The 22,299-nt window shown below is 52.4% G+C and overlaps 1 protein-coding gene across 3 annotated transcripts in view; it reads left to right on the top strand.

The window, feature by feature from the left end:
* Positions 1–22,299, top strand: part of LOC129527614 (non-structural maintenance of chromosomes element 1 homolog) — a 43,780-nt gene extending 21,481 nt beyond the window's left edge. For 2 of the 3 annotated variants that reach the window (XM_055365554.2, XM_055365555.2), the window contains exons 3-8: positions 11,992–12,113; positions 13,026–13,103; positions 14,140–14,286; positions 20,468–20,584; positions 21,447–21,567; positions 22,057–22,299. In XM_055365554.2, coding sequence (XP_055221529.2) covers positions 11,992–12,113; positions 13,026–13,103; positions 14,140–14,286; positions 20,468–20,584; positions 21,447–21,567; positions 22,057–22,136 — 665 coding nt within the window. In that variant the 3' untranslated portion in view covers positions 22,137–22,299. The remainder of the gene's footprint in view (positions 1–11,991; positions 12,114–13,025; positions 13,104–14,139; positions 14,287–20,467; positions 20,585–21,446; positions 21,568–22,056) is intronic. The other variant, XM_055365556.2, reaches the window with a different exon arrangement.

Raw genomic sequence — 22,299 nt, 5'->3', positions numbered from 1 at the left:
TTATAAAACTGTCAGATCTCTTGAGAACTCACTCACTGTCACAAGAATAGCATGAGGGTAACTGCCCCCATGATTCAATTCCCTCCCACCACGCCCCTCCTATGACATGCTTGGATTATGGGAACTACAATTCAAGATGAGATTTGGGTGGACACAGCCAAACCATATTGGGGGTGATGGAAATATGTCTTTGCAATCCAATATGTATTTTACACTTAGTTTAGACTGGCCCCATTTTAAGTGCTCAGTAGCCACATGTGCTATTTGTAGAATGTTCCTCAGCTTAGGTTTGTCTGGAGCTTCCTCCTAATTAGATCTAGGAGTTTTAATTTTGCAGATATAATATGGAAGCGGTGTTGTGTTCTCTCTGCATCCTACCAGGTCGGCTACAGTGTTGATGGGGTCAGCCAGGTTTCTCCAGTGTACAATTACTCTTTTTCTGTGTGATTAATAAGTATATTGCAGGGATGTACTTAGAGACAAGGTAAAACCTCATTCTTGGCCCGGTGCAGTAGCTGATGCCTGTAATCCCAGCAGTTTGGGAGGCTGCAGCAGGTGGATCACTCAAGCTCAGGAGTTTGAGACAAACCTGGGCAACATGGCGAAACACTGTATCTACATAAAATAAAAAAATTAGTCGGGCCTGGTGGCGTGAGCCTGTAATCACAGGTACTCAGAGGCTGAGGTGGGAGGATCCCTTGAGCCCGGAAGGCAGAGGTGGCAGTGAGCCAAGATCATGCCAGTGCACTCCAGCTGGGTGACAGAGCAAGACCCTGTTTCAAAAAATAATCCCATTCTTCATCCCATTTTTACCTATTAGTTTTAAAATACTTCCCTGGATTCATTCTTATTTTATGGTTGCCAGACTGCTATGAGGTACAGTTCTATACTCTCCAGCACTAACATTTTAGAACTAATTACACTGTATTATTATGTTTAATGTTAATTTTTATGAGGTTTTAAATTATCTATTGTTTTAAGGACAAGTTAGGTAAAAATGTCTGAAGTTTTAGATTTAAAAATTTAGATTTAGAAATACTTCAGTGAGCAGAGTAAATAATTTGACGTTTGGGCAAAAACCAGGTCGCTGAAATACATGTGTCAAAACTAGATGAGTGAGTCAAGTATCATGGTCACGTTGGGGTTTGATAAAGATTTTCTGTTTTTGTCAACTCTCTTATCTGCCTTCATGCCGGGTTTGTTCCCAGCGTGCTGATTGACATGCCTGTATCTGCTTCGTCATCTCACGCTGGACTCCTGTACATCATCAGGCTACGTGCGTTGATGGTGAATCAGCGATGTTGACATTTTGTTTTAGTATTCCATCCTGTCTGTAGTCCTATTTGTAAGCACCTTCTCTTTCCAAGGAAGACTCAGTCATAATTAGAAGCTGGCTCCAAGTACATTTTCCTTCTGTTTTTAGTGATTTGATTTATAGATCTCCCCTTTGGCAATGATGAACAGTTAATCAGCATACCACTGTCAGAGCCGGTCTGCCTTTCAGTTAATCAAGGGAGATAAAGTCTGGGATCATAACTGAAAAGTGGCAAAAAATGAGTATGAAAAGTAACATCTAACGTGTGACTCGATGAATTTCTCAACATACAGAATTGACAGCCGGCAGTTATTAAGTGCTTAGACAGGAATCTTTGGGTTCAAGAAGCTCTGTAACCACAAGGAAATTGATGTTGCTTTTGTGTCTCTGGCCCTTGCTGGCCTAGATGTGTCCAAGTCCTGCCCATTCTTCATGTCTGCAGCCTGGGAGTCCAGGCTGGACGGCTCCACCGCAGCCCTTTCAGGCTAGCATGGAGTTGCTGAGCCAGGATTTCTGTGCGCTTCACGCTCCTCTAAGCGCACACATCATGTGTTTGGGAATGCATTTTGAACTGGATCCCAGACATGAGAGAGGTTATGTGCTGATGCGTGGAAGTACTGGGAATGGATTCAGTGGGATTACCACAGACCCCGCTGGCTGGAACAGGGAAGCCATTTTTCAAAGGCATGAATTCAAGTCCTGTTTCTTCCAGGGTCTGGGGAAAGTTCTTTTACTTTTCTGAGTCTCAGCTTTCTGTGTTATAAGGGACATCACATTCATTTCATGGAAGAGTCTTGAGGATTAAGCAAGGGAATGTATGTTCAGCGCCTGGCACAGAGTGCTTGTGGGCACACGTTCACTTCATGCTCACCACTGCCTCTTCCTTCCTTTTCTGCCCCTTAACTTGCCATCTAATCCCAATTGCTGGGGGTGAGTGGTGGGGGGTGACTGTCAGAAGACCCATGGTGCTGGTATGATAGTGTGATAGGAATTATTGTATAGACCACAGGGCTGAATTCTCTTGGGGTTTTCCTAGAAAATTCACAAAGCATGGTCACCACTTGTACCACACATCTTCTTCGGTTCGTTGACGGATACGTCTTGAGTGTCAGCTGAATGTTGGGCTGCTGTGGTGAATAGGATGAGCAGATCCCAGCCTTCAGGGAGCTGGCATTCTGCTTAGAAAGAGAAAGACCGCAACTTGGAGGCAGACAGTGTGGTAGTTTGGGGTGCTAAGTGCTGGAAGGAAGCATTGAGTCCCTCGGTAGAGCGGGCCTGGGGTGTGGCTTTGGCCAGGGCCTCTGTTCAGACCTTTCTGTGGAGCTGCCATATGTGGCGATGCTCGGGTGATGAGGGGCAGCCCTGCAGAGATATGCGGGAGACGCTTTCCAAGGGGAAGGCAGCATGAGTGAAGGGGCTGAGATGGGGAGGAGCTTGGTGTGGGGGAGTGGCGAACAGAAAGGCAGGTGGCAACATAGGTCAGGGGATGGAGCCCCAGACATCTTCCAGGCTGAGTGCTGGGACCTGGCTCCACTCAGCTGCATGTGGAGGACAGACAGATGGAGAAGGCTAGAGGGGACACCGGGAGAATGTTGGAGGCTGTTGCCTGCTTCAGACTGTAGTGAGTGGGGAAAGGGAAGGGCGTGCGCCTGTCAGAGCGACTCCAGTCAGCCGCCTTCATACCAGCCACTTCTTAGCCCCTGCTTAGCCCAGAATGGGCACCAAATTGAGTCCTCCACGGATAAAGTGTGAACATAAACGGAGATCAGGCAGCAGAACAGGCAGCAGCTGCTTATTTAGAGCTTGCTCCAGCAAGAGAGGCAGCCTCCACTTGGGTTTAGCAGAGACTGCAGGTAGGCAGAGGAGTGGGGAGGCTTCAGGTGTGCCTGAGTGGAGGCTGCTGGCCAGGGCAAGGTGGAGACAGCTAACCAGAAGTGGGGCGTCCTATGTGATTGGTTAGAAGTACATATGTGGCTTTCTCTGGTTTGTTGTCTCTTAGAAACAGGGATAAAAATTAGGGAAGCTGGCAAGCATGGTGGTACATGCCTGTAGTCCCAGCTACTTGGGAGGCTGAGGCGGGAGGAACACTTGAGGCTAGGAGTTTGAGACCAGCCTGGGCAACATTGCGAGACCTCAGGGTCTGCAGAAAAAAACAAAGTTAGCTGAGCATAGTGGCTCGTGCTTGTAGTCCCAGCTACTGGGGAGACTGAGGTGGGGGGATCACTTGAGCCCAGGAGTTCGAGGCTGTAGTGAGCTATGATTGCACCACTGCTCTCCAGCCTAGATGACAGAGCGAGACCCCATCTCTAAAATATAAAATAAAATCAATTAGGGTAGTATCAGTTACTGATCCTGCCTTGGTCCTTTTGGGCCATGATTGTGGGTTAGTTTTGGCTTCTGGACTGGTTGCTACGGGACTGGCCTGGCTTCCTGCAGGTCTGACTTAGAGGTGGTGGGGTGGCTTTCTGGGCAGGTTGATGTAGATTTTGGGTTGGAGTTCTGCTTTTATACGTGGTCTGGCCATTGGCTGCAGCCCATTGGCCGTTTGTATGTTCAGTCTCTCAGAAGAATGAGTGTAACATGGTCCATTCCTTTGAGCTGCTCACAGTCCAGCCTGTGTGAGAAATAGTAACTGCTTAGCTGGTGGGTCAGGGAACAGAGTGACCTCATTAATCACTGTGTCTCATGACAGCGGGTTTCCTGCCCACATCGGAATTGGGAGACGGTGAACTGTCAGTGGTATATAACTTACAGGCATTGTTTGTTTGCACTATAGTGTTTGTAATTTTTAAGAATTACCAGGTTAAACAGAAAACAACCGCCAGGAGATTCTGTGTAAACACCCAAAACTTGGGCACTCGGCTGGAGCAGAGCAGTGCTGCCTTCTTTGGTAGAATGTGTGCCGCCAGCTCCCTGCTGTGCCCACAGCTGTCTGCAGCTGTGCTTCCTGCCTGCCTCTGTAGGCATCGGATTTGTCCATTTTCACTTCGCTCAGTGCAATCTGAGCAGGAGGAAACTTACCCAACAGGGATCAGGAAGAACTGCTGTGGTTTCAAGGGCTGGGGTGACCAGGAAGCCTCTCTCCTGTCCCCTGCAGAGCCCCTGTATCAGCGCTGCGAGGGCTCCTGCATGGGTAGGGATGGGGACCAGAGCGCCACAGAAGGTGTCAGAGCTGCCACTCATCTCAAGGATAGATGGACCACCTGTTTTCAGTGGGTGTGATTAAGATGAAATGTGTATGAACAGCATCAGTAGCAAAATATATAGTAGTTTATGTTTCTCATGACGATTTCCATTATGATCCAGAACTTTACCGTGATAAAGCAGTGGGCACTGCTTTATTGCCAGTGGGAGTCCTGACTGGTAGACCTCCAGCCAGGGGAAGGTCCCATAGATGCTGCATAGATAGGGACAGCAAGTGGATGTCCCCATCACCACTCCTGCAGTGGTGTCATAGGTTTTAGTACCATAAATGCATGCAGCTGAGATGCAGGTACTGTGCCCAGTAACATAAAATAAGTTTTATGCTCTGTCATTTGAGTGAGGCTAAAGAGCAGATTTTCTGATTGTAATAAACTTCTGATTGTAATAAACTTCTTGAGTTTAAGAAGAAAAGAACTCTGTGTACAGATCTCAGAACAATAGGTTTTAAAACCATACGTTATTAAAATCCTATTTCTTCTCTACTGTCAGAGCGCTGAGCTCATCTACCTTGTCACACAACACTCATTTTTCTCTTTAGATTGAGATTCATGAGGGTCAAGGAGTCAAGTTATATGATTGTTGAGCACTGAAGTATTTTTACAACATTTTATTATGGAAAAAGTCAAACAGAAAAGTGGAGAGACGGATACAGTGAAGCCCTGTGTGCCATCACTCAGTTCCGACGATGAACGCAGGACTATTCTTGTTTTATTTATGTTTGTACCTGCTTACCCACGTTATTTTGAAGTATTCTCAACATCATTGCATGTATATGTAAGAATTTTTTTCTGATGAATGCCCACATCCTTTCGTGATTGCATCCAGCTAATGGCCAGACATCTGATTTCTGGTCTAGACTTTGTCACTTCCTGTCTCGTCTTAGGTATGTCCTTCATCTCTCTGACCTCTGAGAAAGAGAAGCAGCGATCCTTTCTGGCTCGCCTCCGCATTGGTTGCTGAGGGTCTGCTGAGAGGTGAGGAGCGGCGCTGCAGCGTGTAGTGAATGAGCTAGTGCACCGATGGAGAGGACGGTTTGTCACTAAGTGATCTACCACAGACCAGCCACTCTCCTTCCACCCTGCTCTTCCCAGCATTGTTCACTGGCCATGCTCGGAAGTGCCCATGGCAGTTCTTATCTTTGCATCTGTGTGCCTGAAGGTCCAGAGAATCTTTTTCCCCAGGCGGCTGGGGGAAAGATGAGAGCTACAGGCTGAGAGGTGAAATCCTGTGGCCCCTCACAAACCTCCCCAGCCCCGTGTCCTGCCCACCAGCCCTTCCTTCTTCCCAGCCCAGGGTCTGCTCTCTTGGGCCAGCTCCACTCCTGCACCTCCGTCTCATCCAGGGCCTGGCCTGCCCTGCCCTGTCCTCAGTGCTGTGCTAGCAGGACCGCCCGTCCACCCTGTCTGTCGGGAGGGCTGTCAGAGGGTAAGTTGGCTCACAGTGGCTTGGGCCTTTGGAGTCTTATTTTTTGCTGTTATTTCCTCTGCCTAAAAATAACATTTTATGTTTTTATTGCCTAGTTTAGAACAAAACTATTTGTTGGTCAGAGGTCAGGGCAGTAGACTTCCCAATTTCCTGTTGCCCAAGTGCACAGTGAATCCTAGGTTCCAGTAGCCTCTGGGAAGCAGGGACCCTGATATAGCAAGAAGAGGCTCATTGGTAACATTACATTCCAATGTAACTTAATCATTTCTTTCATTTTTTGAGAGATGGCCTAGCTCTGTCACCCAGGCTAGAATGCAGTCATGCGATCATAGCTCATTGCAGTCTCCAACTCCTGGGCTCAAGCTATCCTCCTGCCTCAGCCTCCCAAGTAGCTGAGACTATAGCCACATGCCACCATGCCTGGCTGATTTTTAAATTTTTTTGTAGAGATGAGCTCTTGATCCATTGCTCAGGCTTGTCTTGAACTCCTGGCCTCAAATGATCCTCCTGCCTTGGCCTTTCAAAGTACTGTGATTACAGGTGTAAGCCACCACACCTGGCCTTAAAATTTAATTTTAAAAGAAAAGGAGAAACTGTATACAGAATTAGTCCAAAAAAAAATCTCTCAAGATGACTTGAGCCAACCCTTCTCCTTAGGGGAGAAGTGTCCTGTTTTGTTCAGTGCTTGTCACTTGCCTGGAGGCCCGTTTTCAATTGCCACCACTGATGGGCATTTCCTGTTAAAGGAAGAGTGGCTCTGTTTGCTCCAGGGTCTTTGCCTTTCCTCAGCTGCTCCTGCTGCCCTGCATGCTGTCCCTGCACCCTGGACCTGGCCCAGTGCTCAGGGCTGGGCCAAGGGGATGGTGGATGCTGGGGTGGGCTGGGTTGAGGGGATGATGGATGCTGGGCTGAGCTGGGTTGAAGGGATGATGGATGCTGGGCTGGTCTGAGCTGAGGGGATGATGGATGCTGGGCTGGGCCAGGCCGGGCTGATCCAATGCATCTCCTCTGTGAGTGCAGCTCCTCTTTGGGTACCACCTCTGGTGTCCTAATCAGGTGCCCAGATGCCTTCCATCCTTCCCTGTTGGCCCAGTCTCTCTCGGTGACTCTGAAGCACAGGGCAGGTGCAGGAGGGTATAGACGAGATGACGGTGGGGTCTGGTATAGAGGATGTCCTCAGGCTTGTTCTGTGGAGCCCATGGGGCTTAGTGCCTGGGAGCTTAGGATCTGGGGTCGGGCAAGCCCGGGCTCCATTTCCTTCCAAGTTACGGAAACTATGAGCAAGTTGTTAACCTCTCCAAGCCTCCTGTATATACAGATGATACTAGTGATTTCACCTTACGGAGTTACTGTTATTGTCATGATGAAATGAACCATGTGAATGCATAGTGCTGGCACATAATAAGGTAATCATAGCCACACATTTGCAGGCCCCTTGATTTTAGCCTAACATGAGCTGCTTTACTATAGCCCTTAAGAAATCCAGACACACCCTGCCTCTTCCAAGTAGAGAGAACACAGGTAGCACTGTGTTTAGAGGTTTAGAGGTTCAATTTACTTGATTTAAACATGTTGCTGGTTGTCCTGGCTAGGGTATCTCTTTCCCTCTAGAGGAGACATCTGTGCTAGGGCTAGGGCCTCGTTCCTCTGTCCTCATAGCTGGGCCTCCCATATCACTGACTGGAGGTTGGTGGTGTGCAGAGAACCAGCCTCTGATCCAGCTCTACCTACAGAAAACCTGATGTTTTGATATTTACTGAAGGATGTGTCTTTTTCTTCAGTTGGTTCTGGATTCTGAAAAGGAGTGGTGTTGTTAATTAACTCCTAAGTCTTCAAAGTGGTATTTCTAAGACTGAAAGTAGTTGTCTCAGAATCTCACCATACGGACTTTATTCCACACTCTTTATCATGACCATGGGCTCGTAGAATATTGAGGTCAAAAGGATCCTCAGGCATGCCTTTAGCCCAGTGTATCCCTACAGATTGGCAAACTGTAGCTTCTCCACCAGGGCTCCAGGATCAGGGGAGAGACCAGGGGCAGAGCTGTGGGCATTAGCTGTCCTGAAGACCTGAGGCTGGGAAGCAGCGATCTGGTGCAACCTTAGCGCTTAGTGGACATCATAAGGATCTTGGGAGCAAGCAAGAGACCCCAGTTCTGGTCAACTTAGAAAGGAATGTGTCGGGGCCGGGCGCGGTGGCTCACGCCTGTAATCCCAAAACTTTGGGAGACAGGTGGGCAGATCACTTGAGGTCAGGAGTTTGAGACCAGACCAGCCAACATAGTGAAATCCCATCTCTACTAAAAATACAAAAAATTAGCCAGGTGTGGTGGTGAAACACCTGTAGTCCCAGTGCCTGGGGAGGCTGAGGCAGGAGGATCGCTTGAACCTGGGAGGTGGAGGTTGCTGTGAGCTGAGACTGTGCCACTGCACTCCAGCCTGGGCAATGGAGTGACACTCCATCTCAAAAAAAAAAAAAAAAAAAATGTGTCGGGATGCTATTGGGGGAGGGACACATAGGACTCATTGGTGGCCAGGTGCACAGTTGGGGATAGGCAGGAAGCATGGCATCACCTCATGGCCAGAGCAGCTGGCCCTCTGTAGCTTCTGGGCTGGAGCCACCTCCAAGCTTCCTTTTGTCCCTTGCTCAGACTGGGAGAGTGTCTGGCTGATAGGGGTTCTCTGTCTACTCCTGGCTGCCCTAATCTCTGGTCCCTTCAGCTTTCTGCTTTCTGGTTCCCTGAATATCATACCTGGAATTATTCTCTCACCAAAACCGCAAATGTAAGAGAAAGACAATTGTAAAAAAAAAAGAAAGAAAAAAGGCGAAGGTCTCGTTAGGGAGGGACATGGCTGCTGGGCTGGCAGGTGTCACCAGCTGACTCCTGTCTTGGGGCGGCTGGACACAGTAACTGGAGTGCCACGTGATGAGGAAGGAAGTGCTGCCATGGGAGGACAGAGCTGGGAAGTGCAGCTTATCTGGTTGGGGAAGGCCTGTACGGGAGGCTGCCGGAGGATCAGGAGGCTGGGGTCCAGCCAGGGGTGGTGGTAGAGAAGCGGGAGGGAAGAGGGTTCTGGACATGTGTGAGGCTGGAGGCGAGACTGTGTGTGGCTGTTAGAGATGAGAAGTGGGGGAGAGGCTCACGCAGGGCCCCACAGAGCGGGAGGGCAGGATGGGCTAGAGCCCACACCTCTGCTTCTGGCCCCATGCCACCACGCCACCTCTGTTGCTGCTGAAAGGAGTCAGTTGAAGGGTTTGGGGGTGCTGAGCGTAAGAGAAGTTTCTTCTCAGGTCACGATTAAGAGGAGCTGCAAGGGCGCGGGGCCTCCGTGAGAAACAGTTACAGGGTCAGCGATGGAGATCGTGGACATGACCCTGATGCAGGAAGCGTGTGGAAGGAAAGAGGGCGATAGCGGAGAGAACGGGAGCGCCCAAGCAGTGGCTGGTGTGTGCAGTGAGCAAGTACAGTAGGAGGAAGTGGTTGGTCAGATGAAAATACAGCAAAACATTCATGGTTTCTGAAAAATGAGGCCGGACGCCAAACCAGAGGTGGTGTGGAGAGGGGAAGGGCAGAGAGGGCTGCTGGCTCCCTCCCCGCAACGGGGTGTCTGGAAAGTCCAATAGATCAGAATGCTTCTCATCTGCCCACAGGGCACATTGTTCTCAGTGATACCCAGGAGGGGCCTCGTTAGTGGAAAATGTGAGTTGTCGCTTTCAGAGAGAGTTGGGACTTGCCCCAGTGTCACACTGGGTGGACAGGGTTCCTGTCACTCACTCCGCACTGAACGAGGCTTTTTGATGTCTGGGCCTCTTGCACCTGAGCTGCCCAGCGTTGGCTCCCCTTGGGGGTGGAAAAGTGTGTCTGGCCAAGTCACCCGCACAGGCAGGTACGGAATAGCTCGGCTCCCACGCCAGCAAAGAGCTGCCTTGCATGGTGTGGAAGAGGAAGACAGCACCGGGGGCAGAAGAGAACATTTCCTGGAAAAACAGGCCATCCGAGGTGGCTGCAGCAGTGGAGGGAGAGGAGTTTTCAGAAAGGAGGGGCCCGTGAGCAGGGGCATGGAGGCAGGAAGTCAGGCCATGCCTCCCTCCTGATGCCTGTTCTCCAGCCGCCGAGGCCAGATGTCATTGTCATATGTTACGATCTCACCACATCCATGTTCCACCCACTTACTATGACTACTTTTTAATTTAAACTGCCTTTTAAAAACTTAACTGAAATGGAAGATCAGCTCCTCGCTGAGCATGGCACATTAGTGTCACTGCCCTGGGCTTTGTTCTCAGCTTTTCTGGGCCCCACAGTCTGATCCTCTGACAGAGCTCATTGGCCTGGGTTTTCCTTGACTCTTTCACACGGCCACGTCCTCCATTGTCACCAGAGTGATCTTCTGTTGTTTTTTTTTTTAACTTTATGAATCTTGAGTTGTACGGGTAGCTTAGAAATGCCTCCGTCTATAAGAAATCAAACACAGACATACAGCACGAGTGCCCTGTGATGACCCTTCGTTTAGTCCCTTCCTGGCGATGGCCTTGGTCGTCAGTCCAGTGGGTAACCTGCTGGGCCTTTTCCTGTGGGACTGTTTCATTGGTTCTGTTTTTGTTTCACACATGAATGTATCATATTGTCCATTTTTTGTTGCAGTTTTTTTTCCAGAATGATTTTCTAAGGCACGAATCTTTTGAAATTATTTATTTTAATACATAAAAACAGTGAAAACAATAATACATACTCTTGCTTTAAAAAGTTTCACAGCACAAGCTGGGCATGGTGGCTCACACCTATAATCCCAGCACTTTGGGAGGCTGAGGTGGGCGGAACACTTGAGGTCAGGAGATCGAGACCAGCCTGGCCAACACGGTAAAACCCCATCTCTACTAAAAATACAAAAATTAGCTGGGTGTGGTGGTGCATGCCTGTAATCTCAACTCCTCGGGAGGCTAAGGCAGGAGAACTGCTTGAACCCGGGAGGTGGAGGTTGCAGTGAGCCAAGATTGTGCTACTGCACTCCAGCCTGGGTGAGAGCGAGACTCTGTCTCAAAAAAAAAAAAAAAAAGTTTCACAGCATAAAAGGGACACAACGCTGGCCATGTCCTTCCACTGCTTCCAGTGCTCAGAGGCTTCCTGGTGCCACAGGAGAAAGGCCCTGCTGTCCCCGGCCACAGGCTCCCGTCCTCACCGCAGCCTCTCTGTCCTCCTCAGCTGAGCCCCCGGCAATACTGTGGGTGCCCCCTCCTCAGACTGATGGACCTGGATGGTGGCCCCTGGGCTGTGAGCATCCTGCTGGCAGGGCCAGGTGAGGTGGGCGACAGAGAGGTCAAAGCCCCGGCCTTGTGGTGCAACTCTGGGCGAGTCAGTTCACCTCTCTGCGTCTCAGCCTCTTCCCCTGTGCCCAGAGAGCTGCTGGAGGGTGGATTCATGACGACAAAAGGTGCCCAGGACAGGGCCTCTCCATGCTGAGGGCTCGCTGCAAGCCACCCTTCTCACCCCGTTCGTTGTTATTCTTACTGTTCCAGCCCAGGACCCAGCACAAGCCTGGCATGTAAGTGAGGATAACCCGACACTGAATAAAAAGAGAAAGGAATAAAGCTCCACCTAAGATGTGTGGGGACGTACAGGGACAGAGGCCTCTCGCGGGGCACTGGGGACGCGGTAGAAGGGCTGAGATGGGATGGGATGTGTGTGCAGCGGGAGCTCACGCAGGCTCTGAGCACATCATTGAGTAATGCGCTGAAGGTGCTGATCGGGACTCTCATCAGGAGGCAGCGAGCAAAGACAGGAAGCCCGCGTCAGCCTCCGTGGTTGCAGATAGCATCTCCCCGGCCCTCCTGCCTCACAACGCCCTCCATCTGTTGCCTGTTTGTCTTCCAAGTACTCCAGGAAGAAAGAAGCCACGTGGCATTGGCGTTCACCCAAGAGGCTGCAGCCTCCACCCGTGTCTGGGGTTGCTGTCCCCTGCGTTGAGATGGGATGGAATGATTCAAGCAAGCTACATTTTTTTGATGAGGCCCCCTGGTCACCCCCCTTTTTTTGGTCTGTTTATTTCCAGGCAATGCCACCGTAGATAAGTTGGAGGACTTCATCAACAACATTAACAGTGTCTTGGAGTCCTTGTATATTGAGATAAAGAGAGGAGTCACGGAAGATGATGGGAGACCCATTTATGCGTTGGTGAGTGCCCGGTAGAGCCCTCTAGTGGCATTTTTGAGGAGCTGGAACAGGGCCCAGGCAGCCTGTGTTTGCTTTGGTTTGATTTCTCTTTTGGACAGTTCTTTGCAAAGAAGTCACTCCAAATGTATAGAATATTAGGAATAAAGGGAGAAAATGGTTTTTTATTTAGAATAAGACATAGAAGCTATGAAAAGAAACTCTGTAGGAGTGTCAAGGATTGCAACCCATGTGGGTGGGGCCTTCAGTGGTTTTCAGATTTACTCTCACAGGTAGGGATTTGGGCCTCACCCCTCCTGCTGCCGACTCCCCGTTCACCCACATGATGTGTTCAGGATGCCACAGCCAGAATGGCAGAGCCAGGAGTGAAATACAGCCAGGGTGAAATACAGGAGTGGGAAGCTGACATGCCCCATCCCTGGCTAGGAGACACCTCAGCTGGTCAGAGGACATCTGGCTGCTCCCAGCCAGGCTCACACTCAGAAAGGGGCACACTAGTCCAGGGTTTCCCAAACTCAATTCCCTGGAAAAAAAACATTACACAGTCAAAGAACTGTGGAAATGCTGGTCAGACATGGCAAAGCAGATTTCCCTGCTATCGGACTTCTCAGTGCTTTTTTTGCATTTGAAGCTCCATTAACATGCAGACAAATCTCCCAAATTTATCTGAGTTTGGAAAATACTGCACACCCTTTGGAGTTCTGAAACTTCTGAGGGTCCAGCATGTTGGCTGAGCTAAAGAATAAAGTCTGTAATATACGCCTGGTTACAGATCCATCCCTGCGGCCCGCAGTGCCTGGATACAGGAGCTCAGTGACTGGCCAGAGATGGAGGAGGGGAGGGAGGGAGAGCCAGCGACACGTTAACCAACACGCAAAGAGCACAGCCTGACTGTCTTGCTGACTTATTTCTTAGGTGAATCTTGCTACAACTTCAATTTCCAAAATGGCTACGGATTTTGCAGAGAATGAACTGGATTTGTTTAGAAAGGCTGTAAGTAGAGTAATCCCCATCGCCCATTAGGTGGGCTTCTTATGGGAAAGTTCTGTCTCCGTCATTAGCAGTGGCAACTGCAGTGTTCAAGGATCACTGGGGGGACATGGGCCACCATTGCTGTCTGAGAAAAGGCTTTGCAGGGAGATGTCACTGTCTACCCATCTGGAACTCACAGCTGCCAGGGGGTCCCCATGGCTGCCTGGGAAGGAAGTGCTGGGCCAGGTGTGAGCCCCAACTGGATGGGCAAGAGCAGGGCTTCACTGGTAGTAACAGGCGTTCCTGCCTGGCTGCTCCAAGTGCCATCTGGGAAAGGCAGCAGCAGCAGCATCGCCTGGGAGCTTGTTAGAAAGGCCCGGTCCCAGTCCCCACTCTAGACTGCTGAGTCCGAATCTGCATTTTTGCCAGGTGCCCACTGAATCATTTGCACTTGCACATTTGACAGGCACTGTTCTACCAGGCTTCAGAGCTATTTGCTCAGCCTTCTGGTCAAACACATGGCTAAGAGTGGTTCTCAGGCCTAGATGCAATGATAATAACTGCAGAGGTGAAAAATAATTCAGACATTTCAGCCCCACTCACGATCTGTTGAATCCAAATCTCTGAGAACCAGGCGTTGGAATCATTCCTTTTAGGTCTTCTCCTGGGGATTATTAGCCACCAAGGTTGAGGAGCAGGTGCTGAGCTGAGCACACACCTGCGTGTGCAGGAACCTGTCTTCCCCAGCGGTTCCTGCCTGCCGTGTCTCTCTCTCACTGCCTCCGAGGCCAGGCGTGAGGCAAGGCGACCCTCTTTGATTTGACGACATTAAGATGATTTATTTGGGAGGATGTTATAGAAGTGACCTCTGAGTCGAACTGAGCACAGTCCTGGCTCTTGATGCACATTAAATTGTTTTCCCGGAATACCATGCCAGTGTACAGTTCTGCCTGTGATCTGAGTGGTTTTACTGCGCCCCTGCCAGACTTGGTATTACCATTTAAAAGTTATTTTTGCCATTTTAATAGATGAGCATGATACCTGCTCTTTCTTCCAGCTGGAACTGATTATTGACTCAGAAACCGGCTTTGCGTCTTCCACAAACATTTTGAACCTGGTTGATCAACTTAAAGGCAAGAAGATGAGGAAGAAGGAAGCAGAGCAGGTGCTGCAGAAGTATGTCCAAAACAAGTGGCTGATTGAGGTACTGTCTCTTGGTGTTTCCAGCCTGGTTCACTTTTTCAAGTGATTTTTTTCTCCAAAATCGTACTTGTAGCCAACTGATGTCTGAGGAGCCCGGCCTTCTCGGATCCCTTATCTGCTTTCATGCATTCCAGCAGTGACCCCATGGGGAGGACTTGGGCCTCACTCCTCCTGCCTCCCACTCCCCGTTCACCCAGATGATGCGTTCAGGATGCCACAGCCAGAATGGCAGAGCCAGGAGCGGCGCGCAGAGACTTGGGCCCCAGGATCAAGGCTCTAGCCCATAGACTGCAAGGCAGGGCAGTTCCGTGGCTGAGAGTGTGGCTCTAACATCTAACCCGGGTCTGAACCCTGAGCCAGGTGACCTCATGTTCCCTGTAAGAGGGGAGTCGTCGTTTCCCCTTCGGGGCTGGGTGTGTCAGGAGCGGGAATGGGACCTCACAGTAATGTGCTCAGTGCTAGGCTGGCTGGCTCGCGGGGGAGGCGGCAGAGGAACTGGTGACATTACCACTGTTGTTTTTGTCAGCAGTGAGTTCCTCAGGGCCAGTGCTTAGAAGAGGCACAGACCTGCTTCAGGAAAGGAGCTGTGACATCTGGGATAGGCACCACTGCAGCTCCAGTTTCTAGATGTTACCCCCACCCCCACGTCTAGTCCTGCTGAATGGAGCAGAACAAATGTTTCATTCAGTTCTTTTTCCACAAAAGGCACCCCTGTTTTCAACAGCTCAGTGTTTGCCGAGTTGACCACAGCTGTGCCTCCCAGATGCTCGTGCCCGTGTGTGTTGAGGACGCGCTCACGCCGGGTCCCTGCTTCCTCACTTGGTGGTTGGACTCGTGGCCAGAGGCTGCTGCTTGTGGCTGCAGCGATTCTCCGCTTCCTTTTCAGGAAGGCTCGCGTCTGGGATGGGGAAGTCTGTGTTCTGAGTTACTGATTTCTATTTAGGGTGGGCCTGTCCCAGGAACCTGATCCGAATTCAGTTCCTGGGGTACCTGATGGGAAGACAGGGTGGAGAGGTCATGGGGTGAGGGCAGGGCTGGGAGCTCCTGGTGAGTGCAGGATCTGCTGGGCACGTTCCCATATGTCATGTCTTGGAGGCTATCTGCTGCCCTGCAGTGGCTCCATAGCTTAGTTTTTAGCTGACAGCTCAGGGGTCTGGATGACGTCGGACACCCTGAGAGTGGCAGGGCTGAGTTCAGGCCCCGGTTTGGGGACTGCAGCTCCCATCAATGGCTTTGTCACAGTTGTTCTTGCCCTCCGGGCTGTATTTGGCACTAGGGAATGTTCTAGGGCTACTCAGGTTATAACTGACCATTCTCGCTTGTGGTGCAGCCCCTCTTCAGGCCAAGTTTTTTTTTTTTTTAAGATGGAGTTTTGCTCTTGTTGCCCAGGCTGGAGTGCAATGGTGCAATCTTGGCTCACCGCAACCTCAACCTCCCGGGTTCAAGCGATTCTCCTGCCTCAGCCTCCCAAGTAGCTGGGATCACAAGCATGCGCCATCACGCCCGGCTAATTTTTCTATTTTTAGTAGAGACGGGGTTTCTCCATGTTGACCAGGCTGGTCTTGAACTCCTGACCTCAGGTGATCCACCTGCCTCAGCCTCCCAAAGTGCTGGGATTACAGGCGTGAGCCAGTGTGCCCGGCCACAGGCCAAGTTTTTTAAGGGTAGGGGTTATGACCTCTTCATGGCTGGTCCCCATTGCAGAATGTAGTGCATGGCACCTCAACTGCTCAATAAATGCTTGCTGAATGGATGACTGGACAGGTGGATGAGGTTGCAGAGGAACAGAGTCTAAAACATACAAAAAATGTTACAGGAAATATCTGCTCATTACAGGAGGATTAGAACATGTTGAGATGCATAAAGAAACCCACTGAAGTCACCTGTTATCCCAGACCCTAGAGCCGAGTGCCCCAGCATCCCAGTACACAACACTTTGCACCCTGCTTTGCACCCAAGAGCACCGTGCCTAGCACATGCCGCCACCATTGTGCATGGCTTGCAGGGTGTGCCCCCAACTTTATGGTTTGACTTGCCCTTTGTCTGCCCTTGGTGTCTGGAGAGGGCGGTGGTGGATAGGAGAGGACCCGCCCTGGAGTCTGTGGCGGTGAGCTGTGGCTGCAGGTGCTTGTACTCTGTGCCTTTCTCAGTTTGGTGGCAGTGCTGGCACCACCTTCTGCAGGACGCCTCTGAGCTCGAGGGAGAGTGGACAGAGGATCCGGGAGCTGCCACCTGCAGGAGCGCTGCAGAAGTAGCAGGGGGCCCTCAGCACTGGCGCTGGGCAGTAGCCCTAGAGAGGCTTCTTGTTGACTGCCTGGCCTGCTGGGGCCCTCAGGAGGACGAAGGAACAAAGCTAATGTGGCAGGGGCTGTGTGGTGAGACTCCTCCAGGTTCCTCCGCCGCCTGTGGTGAGCAGCTTCTCATTGCGGAGACTGTTTCCTCATCTGCAGGATGGGGACATTGCCAGCTCCAGGTGTTTTCTGTGAGGGTCCAATGCTCTCTGACCTACGTGGCCTGGTAAGGGTTGCCCTGAGGTCTGCGGCACTCTGGAGGAATCGCTGAGAACCGGGGCGGGTGCTCACTTACCCAGGACAGGTCTTCCTAGGGCAGCACCTCGATCAGAGAGACCACATGTCAGTGTCTGATCCTTGGCCTCTCGGACACAGGGCTTCCCACAGAAATAGTCAGGGGCCCACTGACAAGGCCCTTCCAGGTGGGTATATCACCCCAAGGACACGTCACTCCTGGACAGCCAGTCCTGTGTGAGACTGGCCCGGCATGGAGGTGCTGAGGCAGCTGTCCGTCCAGGAGAAGGCCCAGGGGTGGTAGGTGGTTGGGGTCAGCGGGGAGGCCTCTGAGAGCAAGCGCGGCTCATGGGAGCTGGGCGTCTGCTGATGGGCGCACCTCCATACACCCCAGGACTGCTCCCTACACGAGGTCCTGACTTCCAAGTGTTGTGGCGAGGCGCCTGGGAGATCACCTGGGCTGTCGTCGTCTTTGAGGGCTAGGGCATCCCTCCTGCCCCTCCCCTGATGGGCCCGCAGAGGACTGAGTGGGTCATGAATGGTGAGCCTTGGGTGCAGTTTCAGGCACATAGCAGGTGTTCAGTAAATGCAGCTTGGCTGGGTGCAGTGGCTCAAACCTGTAATTCCAGCACTTTGGGAGGCCAAGGCGGGTAGATCACTTGAAGTCAGGAGTTTGAGACCAGCCTGGCCGATATGGTGAAACCCTGTCTCTACTAAAAATATAAAAAAGTTAGCTGGGTGTGGTGGCGGGCATCTGTAATCCCAGCTACTCAGGAGGCTGAGGCAGAAGAATCACTTGAATCCTGGAGGCGGAGGTTGCAGTGAGCTGAGATCGTGCCATTGCATGATCTAGCCTGGGCAACAAGAGCGAAACTCTGTCTCAAATAAATAAATAAAAAATAAATGCAGCTCCTGCCTCAGTCTGAGCTTGAACTTGCTTAGTGTCAGGCATTCCTTTGGGATCAGTGCAAGGTCTACTTCATCTTCCCGTGGGTGTTTATCACGGGCCTGCCAAGTGCTGGGCCCCACAGCAGGTGCTGCGGACACAGGAGTGAGCACAACCAGAGCTGGTGGCCGGTCCCATGGGGCCATCGTCTGGAGGGGGAGCCCGAGATCAGTGAGACGGTCATCTCACTGCAGTCCTGGTACAGATGGAAAGGAAACATGGCTTTATGACAGCTGTCCCAGAGGAACCGGCCCTCAGCTGCTGAGGAAGTGACACTTGAGCTGAAGGCTGTGTGGGAGTTTCCTGGAGCCTGGGGTGGGAGGATCATCAGCCCGGCAGTGGCCCTGTGGCCAGCAGGTGCACTCAAGAAGCTAAGGCCAGGGCCATCTGAGCGCAAAGATTGCTGAGGCGAGCAGACAGAGGGCAGCCCGGGAGATATGCGTATTAGGGGCTTGGCTCTTGGACCTAAGGGTGGTGGGAAGCCCTGGGGTGGGGGGGAGGTGGGAGTGACAGGGCCAGGCTTGTTCTGTAGCGAGTGCGTTGCTGGAGGAGAGTGGGCTCAGAGAGCAGCAGGAGCAGGGGAGGGTGGAAGAGGGTGGAGGCCGGGGAGGTGGGTTGCCATGATGGATCTGTAGGGGAGGGTGGAAGAGGGCGGTGGCCGGGGATGTGGGGTGCCATGATGGATCTGGAGGAGGGTGGAAGAGGGTGGTGGCTGGGGATGTGGGGTGCCATGATAGATCTGGAGGAGGGTGGAAGAGGGTGGTGGCTGGGGATGTGGGGTGCTGTGATGGATCTGGAGGGGAGGGTGGAAGAGGGTGGTGGCTGGGGATGTGGGGTGCCATGATAGATCTGGAGGAGGGTGGAAGAGGGTGGTGGCTGGGGATGTGGGGTGCTGTGATGGATCTGGAGGGGAGGGTGGAAGAGGGTGGTGGCTGGGGATGTGGGGTGCCATGATAGATCTGGAGGAGGGTGGAAGAGGGTGGTGGCTGGGGATGTGGGGTGCTGTGATGGATCTGGAGGGGAGGGTGGAAGAGGGTGGTGGCTGGGGATGTGGGGTGCCGTGATGGATCTGGAGGGGAGGCTGGAAGAGGGCGGTGGCCAGGGAGGTGGGGTGCCATGATGGATTTGGGAGCTATGGGGGGAAGGTAACAGCCATAGGACCGAGGACCGAGGAAAGCCTGGGGGCTGGTCACATCCTCCCATTGCCCACAGCACTTGGATGACACAAAGCCCCTGTGCACCAGCAACAGCCACGGTGCAGGGCACAAGCGCCTGGTGCCCCGGCCTCCCCCCACTGTTCCTGCAGTGGCTGTCCATGCCCCAACCCCACGCTTCTGCCCTGCCTTCCTTCCTGTGCTCACCCAGCCCCTCTACTGGTGTTCCAGAGCGAACGCACTGCGAGCCCAGATTACGCAAGCACACCCCCTCCACACTGCACTGTGGGGATGAAGGTGGGAATGGGGTGGGGGGCTCTACGTGTCAGAAACGGGAGTGGGCTGGGTGCAGTGATTCATGCCTGCAATCCCAGCACTTTGGAAGGCCGAGGTGGGCGGATCACCTGAGGTCGGGAGTTCAAGACCAGCCTGGCTAACATGGTGAAACCCCGTCTCTACTAAAAATACAAAATTAGCCAGGCGTGATGGCGCATGCCTGTAATCCCAGCGACTCAGGAGGCTGAGGCAGGAGAATTGCTTGAACCCGGGATGCGGAAGTTGCATTGAGCCAAGATCGTGCCATTGCATTTCACCCTGGGCAACAAGAGCAAAACTCCGTCTCAAAAAAAAAAAACAAAAAAAAAAACCAGGAGTGACAGCTCTTGCTTGTAAAAATTAGAAAATAACAGAAAAGGCAGTTGAGCACTCGGGTGACTCGCAGGCGTCAGTGACGTCATCTCCTGGTGTGGTTCATATCCGATGCATGAGCTGATTGTGGAGAAACTGGAATCAGCCTGCATGGGTCCATGTCCTGGGTCCCGTGTCATTTGCCTGCCTTGGGTCTCCCTCAGTGCTGCCTTTCTCCTGTGACCTGGCAGTAGGGTCGGCCTGGGGAGCTGCATTGTTCATGTGCTTCTGGGCTCTCCCAGGGATTTCAGGATGCATGATGGGTGGACCGCACCCTGGCGTGGGAACCAGGAGGCCTGGCTTCCATTGGAGGCACCACTGCCCACAGTGTGATGGGGCCTGTCTGCCCTCTCCAGACTCCTTCCAGCTCCATCTGTAAAGTGATGTGGCTGGAAGTGATCTCTGAGGGTCCCTACTGCAGTTGGAGGCAGAAGTGCTGGGAGGCATCAGGGATGCTGCTTTTTGGGAGTGGGATGGGTGGCGGATGGCAGCAGTGGGTGTTTGGGTTTGCGCCCTGGGGAGACTGACCCCCTTGTGGGCCTCAGCGTCCTCATCTGCAGGAGGACTGTGACTGCCTCCCTCGAGGCTGCCGTGCAGACAGAGAAGTCACGTCTGAAGGCACAGCAGATGCTGAGAAAAGGCAGGTGTCGGGGAGCCACGCCTCCATGTCTTTTGGGTCTTTGCCTCAGTTTCCCTTGCCGAGGCTCTGCCAGGGGGATGTGGCTGATGCCCGTTGGCTGGGGTTGGTGAAAAGCTGCCTAGACCCTTGTGTCTTCCTGAGCACTGGGCTGTGGGATCACAGAGGGAAGAGAGGTGGTGAATGGGGAGAGGGCCTGGCTGAGGGTGGCCACCTCCTGTGTGTCCCTGCAGAAGGAAGGGGAGTTCACCCTGCACGGCCGGGCCATCCTGGAGATGGAGCAATACATCCGGGAGACATACCCCGACGCGGTGAAGATCTGCAATATCTGTCACAGCCTCCTCATCCAGGTACCCGCGAGGCAGGGCACGGGAGCTCATCACTGGGCCCTCGGCTCCCAGGGCTCTGTACAGGTACTTCCCGGAATCCTGGCTCTGGGCCCAGCCCTCCTGCACCGCTGGCGCATCCTCCCACAATAGCTGGCGGAGGCCATCTCCCAGGACGTGTCAGGACGCCTCCCTGCTGTGCCCTGCAGGGACGCACTGCCGCCCTCCTCCCTGGTTCTGCTGTTGGGGTCCAAGGGCCCTCGCTTACTTTATTTTTCTCAGGAAGGCTGAGTGTTCTGTGCAACCTGCATTATCTTGGCAGTTTTGTAGTGAGTGTCTCTTGTTGATTGCTGCTTTCTGGAGTGGTCTTAACACCAGTTTGCAGGGCTTTGCAACCGCTGAACCAGCGTGGACATTGATGTGTCTTTCAGTTTCTATCGTTTTGCAGCTATAGCTGTTTGTAATTGCAATTGCTCTTACGGGCCTCATACACCTGTATCCTTGGGCACCTGGTGATTATTTCCTTGGGCGGAGTTTCTGGGACAAAGTGCACTTTTTCTTTTGAAAGCTTTTGATTCACATTAGCAAATAAGCTTCTGAAAAGCTGTGGCTGTGCACACGCCACCTGCAGGATCTGAGTGAGCCCGCGGCTTCTGTCACTGCGTTCATGTGTTCAGAATTGTTTAGTAAAACCCACCGCAACAAGCAGCAAGCAAACGAAAGACTCCACTGCACTGAGGCGTTTGGGATTATTTTCAGTATTAATCTGGGGCCCAGAAGATAACACGATGCCACCTGCTGCCCATTTTCCTTGTGGCTTCCCCGGAGGTTTGCAGAACACGGAGGTGTGCACGAGCTCTGCCATCATTGGCCTTTCCTGTTTCAGGGTCAAAGCTGCGAAACCTGTGGGATCAGGATGCACTTACCCTGCGTGGCCAAGTACTTCCAGTCAAATGCTGAACCGCGCTGCCCCCACTGCAACGACTACTGGCCCCACGAGATCCCAAGTGCGTGGGCCCTGAGGGGCTCATGGGAGGGGCTGGGCCAGCAGGACGCAGGGCCTGGTGCCAGGGAAGCCCTTGGAGACAGGGCCCTGAAGGGCTCCAGGGTGTGTGGGGGTCCGTGTTAGCAGCTTGAATCCTAGAAGAAGCCACTGCAGGAAGTAAAGGCTGAGCTATGTGCACCGTTCCAGAGGACTTTCTAGAACCCAGCAGAAATTCCAACGCGTATGAGCATTTTGTCTAGACAAGGCTCTCTCTCTGGCAGCCCTCTCAGGAGGGGGACGTGAAAGCCATGTCCACAGCTCCCTCAGTTTGTTCCTCTCTGAACTGGGGCTAACTCTGCCTTCCTCACGGGCTGGGGAGGGTTAGCAGTGAAGGATGGTGTAGACCTAGGACAGTCCTTGGCACAGGAGACGTAGCTGCTGGCTCGAGCTGGTGCCCCTGTGCTGCCAGCCCCTCCATTCACTGTGTCTTTCCTGCCTTTTCTGTCTACAGAAGTCTTCGACCCTGAGAAGGAGAGGGAGTCTGGTGTCTTGAAATCGAACAAAAAGGCCCTGCGGTCCAGGCAGCGTTAGCCATCGTGCCCTGCTGAGGGGCTGGCTGCCTTGAGTGGCCTGATCGCCACAGCCCTTCTTGGAAGAAAGGCGTCCGTGTTTCAGGTTCCACGTGAGTCACCTCTTTCGTCTTAATGTTCACTGTCCACAGCTTTGGAATAAACCATCCTGGGAAGTTGCTGCA

The sequence above is a fragment of the Gorilla gorilla genome, chromosome 18, assembly GCF_029281585.2.
Source record: "Gorilla gorilla gorilla isolate KB3781 chromosome 18, NHGRI_mGorGor1-v2.1_pri, whole genome shotgun sequence".
Lineage (NCBI taxonomy): Eukaryota > Metazoa > Chordata > Mammalia > Primates > Hominidae > Gorilla > Gorilla gorilla.
This window is presented reverse-complemented; position numbering and strand designations above follow the sequence as displayed.